The sequence below is a fragment of the Herpailurus yagouaroundi genome, unplaced genomic scaffold (assembly GCF_014898765.1).
Source record: "Herpailurus yagouaroundi ecotype Mexico unplaced genomic scaffold, PumYag 222, whole genome shotgun sequence".
NCBI lineage: Eukaryota > Metazoa > Chordata > Mammalia > Carnivora > Felidae > Herpailurus > Herpailurus yagouaroundi.
This window is the reverse complement of record NW_024412453.1, coordinates 13,347,696-13,362,834: the sequence shown is the minus strand read 5'-3', so window position 1 is coordinate 13,362,834 and position 15,139 is coordinate 13,347,696. Positions and strand designations below refer to the sequence as shown.

Here is a 15,139-nt window from a genome sequence, read left to right as displayed (position 1 = left end):
CTGCCCAAGAGTCATTTTAACTCAGAAGTTACCCTCCATTCCTTAAGGAGGCCCACAGATGATGCTTACTTTACATGGTCATTAAAAACCAAGGCACTTGCCCCTAAGCAGGATCAGCTCTGCAGGATCAGGTAGAAGCTGGTCTCCAGACCACATCCTTACGTCTTTCTTCTCATGCTCCAACCTGCTCACCTCTCTGTCCTCCTCTTGAAAGCACTCCTCCACAAGGCATGTGCACAAGAATCTCCATTTCAGACTGTGCTTCCAGGGAACCTAACCCAGTTTAACCTGCACCTCAGCTTTGATCATTACCAAAAGACCAATGTTCAAACTGTCTCAAGGAAGATGCTCAGAAGGTCATTCAAGTAGGGGTTCTTGACACCTTGGAACGAGCATCCAGGTTGCCCTGAGAAACTAAAGGATCAGTACTGACTCTGTTTGGCTTTATGACTTCGAGCAAATAACCTAAACTCTCTGAATCTTAATTTCTGATTTGGTGCTGTGTTCAGTTCCTGACACACAGTAGGCATCCTTCTTGTCTTCGTTTATATTCCAAAGCCTGTGCTAGAAGGCATAGCAGTAGAGGAAGGAGGGTGGGAGAAAGGTATAGAAAAACTCAAAGATGAGATCACATCATCAAGAAACATTGTCTGAAATGTGTCCCTTGTTAGAACCTGACCAGAGATTGATGAGGTAGACGATCTGGGGTGATAGTATCGAAATCAAATCAGACTAATTCTCGTGTGGTGCGGAAAGGTCCTACACACCCTTCAAGGATCCTCCTCTTCAGTACCTCTGTTTTTTCCTCTTCTGAGATGTTGGCCCCTAACTGCACAGACCAGGCCACTTTACCCTTTGTGATCTACCTTGTCTCACCTGATCGATAGCAGATGAATTAGGAGAAAAGACAGTCTCTCTTGAGAGTAACATGTCCTCTGTGGGTGCTGGGCTTCTTGAAACCACTCCTTCAAGTTGTTTCCTCTGCCTGCCTCACTCTCTGCGGTAGCCCTGTGATTGACCTGTGTAGAAATGGTTCAATGAGAGAAAGTGAATATTATCTCACACAAGGTTAAATGGACAGAAGAATGTGTTGGGCACAGACGGGCTTCTCTCTGAAAATGAGTAGGGCCCCTCTGCACTGTCTTGGTATTTTTGTATTTTATGGTTGTTATCATGACTCTGTAATAGCATATAATGGATTAATCTTCACCTGCATTTTCCTTTCAGTTACGGACGAGTTTATGCTGCCGACCCCTACCACCACACACTTGCTCCAGCCCCCACCTACAGCGTTGGTGCCATGGTGAGTACCAGTCCCTCCTCTTCCTCATTTCTTCCTGCTTCCCTTCCCTTCCCCCAGCTGGGACCTTACTACGGGTTGACGGTTGACGTACTCTCACTTCCCCTTAATTGAATTTGTCTCTTGTGCTAACAGCAGCTAAAATGCCACATTAATCCTCCCGGTAAACTTGATAAATGTCTTAATTTCTTGGCAATGTAGTGCATGTAAGTTATTATATTTCTAATTTTGCAAGTCTCACCTAGCAGAGCACTTACCTTAATGGAATAATTAGTCATTTTGATAATTAAATCCATCACTAACAGAATGCAGTGTCAATGCAGAACTTTTTTTTTTCTTTTTTTTTTCCCTCCCTTGCTGCTCATTCACATAGCCCCAAGGTTCCAGCCCCAGCACAGACTTCAGAGGAGCTAAGCTGCACACTTCCAGACCTCTGCTGTCAGGCAGCTGAGAATCTGACTGCCTCTCCTCCCCTATTACAATTCATGTTTAAAGTCATAGTCGCCCAGGAAAGAAAATAGAGAGAGGGGCACACTTTGTGTGTGTGCCTAGTACATAAGGAATTAGAAGGAATCAGCTGGGTTTGGGAGTTGTCTTTTGTTTTTTTTTGGGGGGGGGGGGGGTCTGATTTTTTTTTTGGGGGGGGGTGGGGGGGGGGGCAAAAATGGGAGGTGAGGGTGGGGTGAATTTGCCTGTACTTGTTCAAACTTCTATGCACTAAAACTCTTGAGTACAGTAAGACGTGCCCATCACGTGAGAGCGTATGCAATCATTACAAAGCTTTTGGCATGCAGTTTTCTGCTTGGGGTCAAGAATATCAGTCCTTATCCTAAAAATAAATCCCCATAGGCATTCATTTGAATCGCCAATACTTCTAGAAAAAGTAAATAGCTAAGTGCCACCTCATAGCCATCTAAAGCCATGGCCAGACGAGTCACTGGAGCTTGGTCATAGAAATTCAGCCATGATTTGGAAACATATTATTTTGTACAAGCTCAATTACATCAAGCAATTCATCTATAAACTCTCCTCTCAAGAGCAAATTCCATCCAGGTTGTTGAGCCAAGTCAAGTAAGCAGTTGATTTAAATTTTCATCCTGATTTTGCATTCAGCAACTCTGCCTCAACACCTAGCCCACTTGAGGAATGTGTTGGAAAGGAGAGTTGAATTACTACATCCAATCAGCCGTCTATATTCAGCCTCTTGAGTGTAGACTGAGCTTTTCCTGACAGAATGTCATAGTAATGAATCAAACAAACAAACCAAGAGAGAAGGGGCCAGTTGTTCCATTGTCCAGCCTGTGTCAGAGACCTTCTCGCTAGCAGGACTGGCCGAGCGCATTTGGTCTTGCAGGGACCTTTCTTTAGAAGGAGCTGTTGGGGGAGGTCAGGACTGGCCAAGAATGAGCTGGGACGGGTAGAGGGTGCCTCCATTTTGGTTGTTTTTGAGTGTCTATTTTTCACATTAGTCTTTTTTGATGACGCACGTGTTGCAAAAGGAAAAATGTAAAAAACACACCCCTCAAATTGCTTTGTTTCAGAATGCTTTTGCACCCCTGACTGATGCCAAGACTAGGAGCCATGCTGATGATGTGGGTCTCGTTCTTTCTTCATTGCAGGCTAGTATATACCGAGGGGGATACAACCGCTTTGCTCCATACTAAATGACAAAACCATTAAAACCTTCCAGTGTGGGGAGAAAGGAAGCTTTCCGAGGCCTGGGTGTTGCAATACATGCAGTAACGCATCATTTTAGCAGCCCTAAAGATTTAAAAAAAAAAAAAAAAAAAAGAGGGAAAAAAATTACATTTTTTATCTTATACCTCAGATATTTTGTTCTGTGTATTTTAATATTGTGGGTCTTTAATTTCTGAAGGTTCCGTAGTTGGTTGCTGGCTGTAGGAGTTTTTCTGTGGTTGAAATAGAGAGATGCTAGCTATGAATTAAAACTGGATTAGGGCCATATCCAGAGTGCTATATCATGTAAATGAATTATATATGCTGAATATCAAGCTACTGGGGTTATCAGCTGTTTGGGAAGAGTGTAAGTGACTACAGTAGTCTTTTTTTTTTTTTTTTTTTTAGTACATCCGATTTTTTTTTTTTTATGAAGGGGGAGGGGGGGGGGGGTCTTAGGGGATCAGGACTGGGATTTGGGCTAAAAGGAAAAAAATATATAGTAACTGATCAATCTAAATGACCCACTGCACCAACAATCATATATCAGCGGTTCTAAGTTGCTCATTGAGTTCAAGCCAAAGGTTCTGTTATTAAGGGGGTGCTTCTAAAAGCACTTTTTGCATCCAAGTTGAATGAAGCTGTACAAACCCATCCTTTAAACCATTCCACCCGGCAGTATTCAGCTTCTTAACCAGCCGCTAGTTATTTAGGCAAAAACTGCTAGTTAGGCCATCAACAAGCATTCTTTTTATATTTCTTCCAGTATAATAAATTATTGATATCATTGCTGACTTTTATATTATGGGAGGGAAAAAATAACATTAATAAAAAGGTGATAAAAAGCACTGTTTCTATTTTTTTCTTTTTTTCCAAAAAAAAGAAAGTAATAAAAACTTAAATCCTTTGTACCAGTTAAAAAAAAAATGTATAAAATTTACATCTGTGCAGTGGAGTTGTTAAGTTCTAGAAACAGTCTATGAAGCTTTAGTTTTAGCCTAGTAAACAACTGTTAGAGACAGATGTATAATTTTTATGGAATTACATGATAATCATATTCGGATTTATAGAAGCATTTTACAAGTATTGCAATCATTGAGTAGAGATAATCATGGTATTTTCATCAGCTTGGTACTTTTTGAAACATGACCGTGTTGTGTGAGCAACCTGCAATTTTTCAGTCCGTGAGATCCTGCCCTCCTACTCTTCCTGGTCCCCAACGATTATCTCAAACCAGGATCTTTAGTTCCGTCTCCAAGGCCCAGGACACTTGTCAGAAGGAAGCAAAAAAAAAAAACAAAACACAATAGGCCCGCCCTCTTCATCCCGGAAGAACAAAGTCCCCCGCCTGTGAAGCAGGGCCAGAGTGACACAGCCGAAAAATTGCAGTTTGTCTGTACTTCTGTTTGAACTCTTTCCATGTTGTCCTGTTTACAAAAGTTAACCTAAGTTGGGGTATCTGTCACGGGTCTTCCTGTTTTTTGTATTTAAATAAAAAACAAAAAAACCAGCGGCAAGCTGCCCGGGTAGTTGGCCGCCATAGTTCAACCTTCACGTGTTCAGTGCCGGCCCCGTGCAGGCGCGCACTTCAGTAAGTTATCAACTCACCGCTGTGAACCTGCCAACCCGCTGTAACAACTCTGCTTTCAAACAACACCAAACAAAACCTTAAAAAAAAAAAAAAAAAAAAAAAAAGAAAAAAGTAAAAAAAAAAAAAAAAGTGTTTGTGATCCAGCTTCCTCTCGGTCATCCTACGTGCATGCAGTAAGATTGGTTGGATATTAAACCATCAATAAAGTTTCACAAGATTTGAAAACAAAGTTTCTGTAGCTTCGATATCTAAGACAGAGTCTCGTTGTCTTGAAAAGAGAGAAGGGGGAGGGGGGGAACCGCTTAAGCAGCCAGCAGCATGTAACATGTTCTTTGCGGCAGCCTGATTGGGGGGGGCGAGGGAGGGGCCACGGGGGTGTTTTATAGCATCGCAGAGACATTCTTATTCCCCCACCTGGAGAGCAGTGCGAGGACAGTGGGTGCCTGGTGGATGGGGTTAAAGGAAAGTGCTTATTAAAATGCTACGGCATCCTGCCCCAGAGGGGAGAAAGGTGGAAGGAGCAGGGGGCCTCGGGAGTCTGCAAAGCTTTCTCCCGACTGCCTCGGATGTCAAAATCCAGAATTTGCATTGTATTTGGAATCACAAACATAGAATTCTTAACTGTGTTGGTTAAAGTAAAATTATTTTGCAGTTTTGATTTCCATCAATGAGCTGTACTTTCCCCCATGACTGTATGTAGTTTTAATGAAATCATTTAGAACAGTGAGTGCCAAATGATGTTACAGAACCTTCTGCCCAGGCACTCTGCCAAGATGCCAATAAGTCATTTTAAAAATGTATGTCAGAGATGTAAACAGACATTTTGGATTTTTTTAAACAGTATTTATTTGGAATGTTTTCATTTATCTAAATAACTATTGCTATTATGAATTATGGAAAAAAAGATTAATATCATGTGTGGCATATAGTGACTTCTTAACACACACATCACGCAATCTGCAAACCCAGAAAATGTGTATATCTGTCTTTAGAAATTAGTGTTTATATCACTTACAGTGGTTTGTGAATAAAGAAAAACTGGTTTGTAATATCAAAAATAAAAGCTTAGTCTGAAAAGGTACATGCGAGTTGGCGTCCTGAGTCTTTGTGCTTGTGTGTGTTCGGCGGACGGTAAATTCTGCACGCGCAGCCTTGCCGCTTAGAACCACAGCGGGTAGTGGTAGGGGGGTGGTGCTGCCCTGGTGAGCAGGAGGTTGCCCCATGCCCCTGGCAGACCCAGGTGCCTACAGAACAGGGGTTGGCCGTCTGGCTCACAGGGCTTTCCCTTCTCACTCATCTTTTCAGACAAGTCCATGCAACTAACCAGTGATGTTTAAAAAGAAACAGAACTAAGTTGAGCTATTCCCCAGCATAGAAATGTCAGTCTTTGGGGGCGCCTGGGTGGCTCAGTCAGCTAAGCATCTGACTTCGGCTCAGGTCATGATCTCGCAGTTGGTGAGTTCGAGCCCCGCATCGGGCTGTCTGCTGACCCCTCAGACCCTGAAGCCTGCTTGAGATTTTGTGTCTCCCTCTCTCTCTGCCCCTCCCCTGCTCACAGTCTCTCTCTCTCTCTCTCTCAAAAATATACATTAAAAAAAAATTTTTTTTAATGTCTTTGATTTAAAACAACACAGCAGGGGCGCCTGGGTGGTTCAGTCCATTACATGTCTGACTTTGGCTCTGATTATGATCTCACGGTTCATGAGTTTGAGCCCTGCACCGGGCTCCATGCTGACAGTGAGGAGCCTGCTTGGGATTCTCTCCCTCTCTCTATGCCCTTTCTGTGCACGTGCTCTCTCTCTCTCTCTCAAAACTAAATAAACTTAACAACAGTAAAAACTGTTCATTTCTCTTTTATTTTTTTTGTTTGTTTAGAGAGAAAAAGTGTGTGTGAGCAGAGGAGGGACAGAGAGAGGGAGAGAGAGAATCCCAAGCAGGTTCTGCACTGTTGACACAGAGCCCGACATGGGGCTCAAATTTACAAACCATGAGAAACATGCAATCATGAGCTTTGCAGAGATCAAGAGTCAGACGCTTAACCCACTGAGCCACTCGGGTACCCTCCAAAAAGCTATGCATTTCAAATGAAACATAGGTTTAAGCCATTGATAGAATTTGGGCAGGCTTGGGTCAAAGAGGATGAAAAATAAGAAAAAGGCCTACACTTTCCATGTACTGAGTGCTCACTATGACCATCAGGGTTGAGTCATCTACCCCCACGTAGGTATCTTAATAATATCCTAATCCTATCTCACTTAATTATCTTACTATCCCTATCAAGTTGCTAATACATACAAAGACTAAACAAGATGCAGGGTCTGAAAGCCATTCTGGGTTTGAATCCTAATTCAATCACCTGCTAGCTGCGGTCTAGGGCAAGTTAAACCAAAGTTCTGTGTCTCTGTCTCCTCTTCCATGATTCAGGATTGTGACAACACCTCCCTCTTACTACTGTTATGCAGAATAAAGAAGACAATCTATGTGACAGCGTTGTACGCTCTTAGGGTGTAAGGTCACGCAGCGAGCAAGTGGCAAGTTCGACATTCCAGAAGGGGCCTCCTGACGAAGCGGGGCAGTCTCTCTCGGCCCCCTGAGAACTTCTAGCTTCCAACTTTAGAAATGAGCACTCTCACCCCCAAGTGCCAAAGGCTGCCTTTTGTTCTCCACTCCTCTTCCCACAATGCAGGTGGTCTCCATAGACTTATTAACGACACCATCTTAAGAATTTCCCGTAAACACCTCATGTAGACGGCTGTACAGGTCTAACTTCCATTGCCCTCTGTCAGTTCCCAGAAGATAGTATTTTATAAATAAAGACGATAAGGATTGATGCATCATATGATTTGCCCAAAGTCAAGTCTCACAACTCCTAGAACCGGGCTCCACATGAAAATCTGATCCTGAAGCTTATGCCCTCTTCCGAAAATTCTGCTGCTTTACTCACAGTGATGGTGGCTGTGGTCGTAGTGGTCATGTTGAGTCTGGGCTTCCTAGTCTCTCCTTACAAAGTATGGAAGGCTATATTCATTTAAAAAAAATTAATGAACTAGTTTGATCCTGGCACATGGTGAGGAGGGTGATAATGATCTCCTAAAATGCTGGTTTATAAAGGAGTCCCTGCCCTGTCCAAATATGGGGGTGTAAGTATAGATAACAAAAGCAGTAGTTAACATTAGAATTTCCAAAATGAGGCTCTTCTCCAAAACGACACTAAGCATATACATTTCAAGTGAAGTGTAAAGAAAATTAAAATCATGGCAGAAGCGGAAGGGTTTGTTAAAGACTTGCCCGGTGGGTGCAAATGCTTGACACATGTCCCACCCTCCACCTGACTGTGGGCAGACATGGGCAAAGAAGCCCAGAAGAAGCCCGTATGTGATGCACATGCTTTGTATATAAATACGGACAGTTAATTTATTTTTTGCATAGACAACGCCTGGGCGGTAGTCACAGCCTTATCCCACCTGTATTTTTTTTTTTTTTACCATTTTTTAAAAGCTTATTTATTTTGAGAAGGTGGGGAGGGGTGGAGAGGAAGATAAAGAGAACCCCAACCAGGCTCTGCACTGTCAGCAAAGAGCCCGACACAGGGCTCGAACAACCCACGAACCGCGACATCCTGACCCGAGCCGAAGTCAAGAGTCAGATGCTTAACCGACTGAGCCACCCAGACACCCCACCTGTATTTTTTCTCTTAAAACAGCATTTGAATTAAACAGTAAGACCTCCTCCACATTAACAAATAAAAATAAAGCATCACAAATACGATTCAATGAGTTTAGACTACTCTCTCAATCCCAACGTCTCACTCAACACCCTGACAACCTTGATTATTTATGATGGCATCTGAAGGCTGTTTCTATTTCCTGGGACGCAGCCACTTTTTATGTAAACAGAGCTCGGGGGAGCACTTCACTGTGCCTCGCACGTACGCACACATACACACACGTGTGCGTGGACTCATGCACTCTCGGAAAACAAAAGCACATACCTGGGCCCCATCTGCTTTCAGGACTCCTAAGGTGAGACCCACCAATGGAAAGGGAGGCACCGTCTTTCAGCAAACGTCTGGATTGTGTTCATGCTGGATTCTTGACCCTATCGGGAGAGCCGATCAATGTGCTTGTGCATGCGTGTGTGGGTGCACGTATGCACAAGCACGAACCTACATGCACCTATATATCGATGCATATTCCCAATCTTTCTCATGACAACCTGTGATTAGCTTTTCACCAATGAAGTCCAGAATTAGGACTGCAAATAATATTCTTAAGCGGGAAGATACAAAAGTCATTTTTGTTGGGAAAAAAGACTGGGTTTTGTTTTGTTTTCCTTTCACTGTTCTTTTTGGTTCTTACCCACTACAGGATAACGTGTGTGCGTGTGCACAGGTGTGCACAAATCTATATTATATACTCAGGAGATGTGTGTGTAAATTCATCAGGTGCAGGATAGGAAGTTCTCATTGTTCAGCTGCTCAGGATTCAATACAATGTTTGAAACTGGACCAAGGGCCAAGTTTATCTCACATCCCCATGCCGAGGCCTTTCATTATGGGTAAACAGCAAGCTTCTCCCTATGCTGTTTGCAGTCCTAGGGGACGCAGATTTGGGGGGAACAGGAGCAGCCTTCCCGTGGGCACATTTGAAGAGTCTCCCCTGAGAGCCCCGTCTCACCCCTCGTGCTGTGTCCTACTCACCCTCCTGGAAAATTGGGGGGCGGGGGACAGCAAAGGTTTGTCTCTGCCTCGGTGGCCTAGGTCGCTCACCATGGCTGCTTTGACCACAGGCATCTGGCCTGGAAAAGGGGATTTGCCAATTACCACCAAGGGGAAACCTTCTCTGGGTTGTTTGTTAGGAAAACACCAGGGATTCTTTTCACAGGAACGGTATCATTGCCTGAGGTGTCGGAGACTGTGTGGAGAATGAAGCAAACAAGGAGATTAGCTCACAGCTTTAGATGAAATGCGGGCTCTGTATCTACAATGTGTGGATGACCATAGTACCCACCTCGACCTGTTCTTGTAAGAACCAGCTGTGGCAAAAGACGTAAAGCACTTAGCCTGGTATATAGCATTTTTCCTTTTTAACAATTGTTTTACAAGTTTGTTTATTTTTGAGAGACAGAGAGAGACAAATCATGAGCAGGAGAGGGGCAGACAAAGAGGGAGACACAGAATCCGAAGCAGGCTCCAAGTTCCAAGCTGTCAGCACAGAGCCCAACGCCGGGCTCAAACTCATGAACCATGAGATCATGACCTGAGCCGAAGTCGGAGGCTTAACCGACCGAGCCACTCAGGCGCCCCTACGATTTTTCCTTTTTTTTTTTTTTAATTTTTTTTAACGTTTATTTATTTTTGAGACAGAGAGAGACAGAGCATGAACGGGGGAGGGGCAGAGAGAGAGGGAGACACAGAATCGGAAGCAGGCTCCAGGCTCTGAGCCATCAGCCCAGAGTCCGACGCGGGGCTCGAACTCACGGACCGTGAGATCGTGACCTGAGCTGAAGTCAGACGCTTAACCGACTGAGCCACCCAGGCGCCCCTGATTTTTCATTTTTGAGAATAAATCACTTCTCTAGCCATGTGTATAATTCTTATGTATCCCCCTATATTTCATAGATTCAAACAATATATCTTATCTATATGATATTACATAATAGGATTATACATACAGATCCACACAACTGGATAGGCATCTAAACTAATTGTATGCACACCTGGATACAAATACTTTTTAATATATGTGTTTATTTTTATGTGTCAGCATCACTACCATATACCCATTAGTGGACCATAAATACATATGCTAATTCTTGGGGCACCGGGGTGGTTCAGTCAGTGAAGTGTCTGACTCTTGGTTTCAGCTCAGGTCATGATCTCATGGTTCATGAGTTCAAGCCCCATATCAGGCTCTGCACTGACAGCATACAGCCTGCTTGGAATTCTCTCTCTCCCTCTCTCTGCCCCTCCCCACTCATTCTGTCTCCTCTCACTCTCAAAAAAAATAAATTAACTTAAATATATATACATATATAAATATATATGTATATATACACATATACATACATACATACATACATACGTGTACACACACACACACACACATATATACACATATATATATATATGCTAATTCTTGTAAGGCAACCAGCAAACAGGCCTTATTACTACCGCTGCCATCAGTATTATCTTCCTTCATCCTCACAAACTGGCAAGACAGGTGCCACCATCACCCTGGTCCACCCCCCAGGAAACAAGCTTCCGCAGGCACAGAGACATGCTGGGGTACACGGCTCTAGGTGGTGGAGCTGAGCCACGGCCATCAGCTGCCTGACTCAAAGCCTTGCAGCCACCAGTTTAGCCCACACGTTACACATCCCGCGCTGCTTCACCCCCGTGGCAGCCCAGCTAAGTCATTTGCCCCATGTCAGGAGGCTCACACCTGCCGGAGCTCACAGCCAATCCGGTGTCCTTTCGTCTCCCGCACCCGCTGCCCTCAAAGGCCTGGCCTAACAACCACCTCGCGAGCTCTTTGGGGATGTAGGCCACCAGCAGGGCCCCAAGTCTACCCTGGGGAGCGCGTCCACCCTCCCATGACCCTTGCTCCTGCAACGCAGCCCCTGCCTTGGGGGTTGACATCCGAACTCTCCGACTGAAACAGACAGATGGCACGTTGCCTGCACGAGGCAAAAAGTCAACGAGAGCAGGAGAATTCCCCAGGCTCTGAAGGAGAAGGAAAACACAAGGGCTGCAGGTAGAAAACAGAAGCGCAGAGACCCAAGAAGCAGGGTAATGGCGTCGGCGCCGGCAGGTGATGGTTGGGAGGGTGCGGAATGCAAAATGACGGCGCTCATCAGCAGGCAGACTTAGAAGAAAAGCAAACCTGACAAAGAAAGTTAAAAAAAACAAAACAAAACAAAAACAAAAAACCTGCCTAAAAGCAGAAGGCAGTAACCGCAGGCCCGCAAATGAAACCCTCATGTTCACATCTGGAAAGCCAAACTCTCCGCAGCCACACCGGGAAGTTGTCGAGAACGAAAAAGCAGGTCAGAGGCGCTGCACACAGCTCGCCTTTTATCTCCCCCAAACACTCCTGGGCCAGCGAGCGGCATTGAAATTCACGACTGTAAGTAGGATTTCGGCACCAGCGGACTGTGCTCAGCTGGACAGGGCCGTCAGCATAAAGGGCTTGCTGCTGCTTTTTCCGTTCTTACTTTCCTAGGCTGCGTGACTGGATGATGGATTGTTCTTTCCACGATTTCCCCTTGTTTGCAAAGCCCGGCTCTCCCCCTCTCACCCCCTGGACGGTGTGCACGCGTGCACGCATGCGCGGACGCGGGATTCCCATGCTCTGTGAGACTAGGAGGCAAATAGAAAAATAAACCCACGGAACTTTCAGGGTCGGTGGCAACGCTGTGATAGGGAAATTCTGAATTGTTTTAGGCCTGTACGGTAGAGGAAAAACAGAAAAGCCTCCTTTTTTATTTCCTTACGTTTTTTTCCCATCACTTGAAAACAAAACAGGGTGCCTCATCTCTGCTGATACCAAGGCAATAGGTCATGGTTATTTTCATGAAGCTATCAAAGACAGACGGGCAGTAACAAGAGTGGAAAAACAGCAAAAGTTCGTAACCGGCCTATTTCCTCTTCTAAAGACATTTCTAGACAAACCCGAGTTTGGATCCTGTCTCCACTATATTGTGTCTTTTTCCCTCTTGTACAAACTTAGGGGCAACGGAGCCTCTCTGGGGCTCCGTTTTCCAATGGGTAAGGTGTCTACTCGGGCTGCAGTGAGAATTAATGGCGATTGAGTAGCACCAAGAAGTTTGGTTCTACGAAAGTCACTTACCTCCCACTTGAGGACAAAAGTCAAACCCTGGGCTATAACAAGCGAGACATCAGACAGGGCGCCGGGGTGGCTCAGTCAAAGCATCCAACTTGGGCTCAGGTCATGATCTCACGGGTTTGTGAGTTGGAGCCCTGCGTCAGGCTCTGTGCTGACGGCTCAGAGCCTGGAGCCTGCTATGGTTACCTCTCTTTCTGTCCCTCCCTTGCTCTGCTCAAAAATATATAAACATTAAAAAAATTCTTTTTAAAAATTGAAACATGGGATTTTTGATTTAGGAAAACCAGAGAGGATGCTCACTTATGGAAACTGTTCTTAAAAATCTTCCTGGTGCTTTGGAGTCTGCACGTACTCCTCTGTAGTCATCAGGACATGGCCCGGGGGCTCTGCAGATCCAGGGTTGTGTGGTCTAGATGTGTAGGCCATCCACAGAGCTGGAGCCACTACACCCGCCCTCCCCCACCCCTGCCAACCTCCTGTGAGCCTCAGCTCCTCCTGCTGCTTCTGGGCCGGGCATTTGTAACCGCTGTGAGCCCCGCTTCCTTGTTAGTCACCTAGAGGGGAAATACAATGACCTTGAAGCCTGGTTGTGAGAAAGTGGTCAGAAAATGGCACATAAACTGATCTGAAGTAGAAGAGGTGCAATAAATATTCACCCCTCTTCTCTCCTTGCTCCTTCATTAGCCTCAAGATACTTTTCATCTGGAAATTTCTACTACTTCCTGGGTTAGATTTAAAATAAAGCAAAATGCTCAATGCCAGAACAAACAAACAAACAAACAAACCCACAAACTATTATAGGCACCAAGACCTACCCTTTTCCGCACAGACGTACATAAGGATGAGATAAATTAAGGGAGCCCCTCACACCATAGAACATTGGGCAAGGTTCCAAGCCAACTAGACTCAGGCAAGAGTGATAGGAATATTTGATAAATTCCAAAATGGCAGTCATTCTCTGAGTCCCCAGCCACCAGGTTGTTCTGTGCCATCAGGACACTGTATCCACCCCTGTCCACGTGGGTCCGTGTTGGGACTGGAGAGGGGAGACGTAATTAGTCAGGACGCCTGGCAGCAGCAGCCTTTACCTTTGCCCTAAGAGGTCACATCTCGTCCCACGGGCTTTCTGATAAGCCACAACTGTTCTCTTTGTCCCCCAGTCCAGCCTCCTAATCCCTGACCTCAGCACCACGAATGTCAGGACGATCTTTCCCACACCCTAATCCAGGATGCTGTGACTGAGCCCAAGACAGAGGCTAGAACTCACCGCCTGGTAGCTTTAGGTACAAAATATGTTCTCTGAGAAATTTACTGTTGGGTCTATAGAGGCTGCTACAAGGTGTAAATTAACCTCCAACATCTGAGAATTGGGAGATTTCACAGAATTCTTTCCTGGAGAAGCTAGAAGGAGTGGCCACAGCAAGACCCCATGTTCTCCCAGTGATAGTCGCCTGAAGCAGAGAAGAAGCTGCCTTCTTAAGAGGACAGTGGCTGACACATCCAAGAAGGGATTAATATCCCAAATATATACAGAACTTGCACAAATGGATACACACACACACACACACACACACACACACATCCCTTTAAAAATGGATGGAGGACTCAAATAGACATTTTTCCAAGGAAGACATCCAGATGGTCAATGGACACATGAAAAGATGCTCAACATCAATCATCATCAAGGAAATGCAAGTCAACACCACAATGAGGTAGCACCTGACACCCACCAGAACGGCTAGAATCAAAAACACAAGAAACAAGTGGGGGAGGGAACATGGAGAGAAAGGAACCCTCGTGCACCATTGGTGGGAATGCAAACTGGGGCAGCCATGGTGGAAAACAGTATGGAGGTGCCTCAGAACATCAAAAAGAGAATTGCCCTAGGATCTAGGAATCCCAAGACCCAAAGAATACAAAAACACTGATTCCAAAAGATAGACGCACCCCTGTGTTGATTACAGTGTTATTTACAGGAGCCAAAATATGGAAGCAGCCCAAGGCCCATCCATACCCAGCCATAAAGAAGGAGATTTACAACAATACAGGTATATCTAGAGGGTATAACACTTAGTACCAGAAGTCAGTCAGAGGAAGACAAATACCATATGACTGCACTCAAATGTGGAACTTAAGAAATAAAACAAATGAGCAAAGAAAGAGACCAAGAAATAAACAATTACACACAGAAAACAAAATGGTGGTTTCCAGGGGGAGCTGGGGAGGAGGGTAAAATAGTAAAGGGGATTAAGGGTACACTTTTTTCAAGTTTATTTATTTTGAGACAGAGAACATACACACATGTGAGCAGAGAGAGAGAGAGAGAGAGAGAATCCCAAACAGGCTCTGCACTATCAGTGACAGCCTGATGTGGGTCTCAATCCCCTGAACCTAATGGTGAGATCATGCCCTTAGCCAAAATCAAGAGTCTGACACCCAACCAACGGAGCCACCCCGGTGCCCCAAGGGTATACTTATTTTGAGGAGCACTGAGAAATGTATAGAATTGTTGAATCATCATACTGTACATATGGAACCAATATAACACTGTATGTGAATTATACTTCAATAAAGAATAAAATAAAGTATCTTTATGGCAAAAGAAACACACACAAAAATACAGGACAGCAGCTTTCATTTTCCCTTATGTCCCACTTTCTTACAGCCAGCAAAGAATTCAGCTGGGCTTTGGGTTGACAGAACTCAGGACTGCGGCAGGTTTAC

General features: G+C 44.8%; 1 protein-coding gene across 26 annotated transcripts in view; it reads left to right on the top strand.

Annotated features, from left to right (window-relative positions):
* RBFOX1 (RNA binding fox-1 homolog 1) overlaps positions 1 to 5,649 on the top strand; it is a 2,071,930-nt gene extending 2,066,281 nt beyond the window's left edge. For 8 of the 26 annotated variants that reach the window (XM_040458717.1, XM_040458718.1, XM_040458716.1 and 5 more), the window contains 2 exons: positions 1,228 to 1,303; positions 1,674 to 1,902. In XM_040458717.1, the coding sequence (XP_040314651.1) occupies positions 1,228 to 1,303; positions 1,674 to 1,821 (224 nt within the window). In that variant the 3' untranslated portion in view covers positions 1,822 to 1,902. Of the gene's footprint in view, positions 1 to 1,227; positions 1,304 to 1,673; positions 1,904 to 2,841 lie in introns of those variants that run through there. The other 18 variants (XM_040458712.1, XM_040458705.1, XM_040458703.1 and 15 more) reach the window with 5 other exon arrangements.
* Positions 5,650 to 15,139: the final 9,490 nt, after the last annotated feature.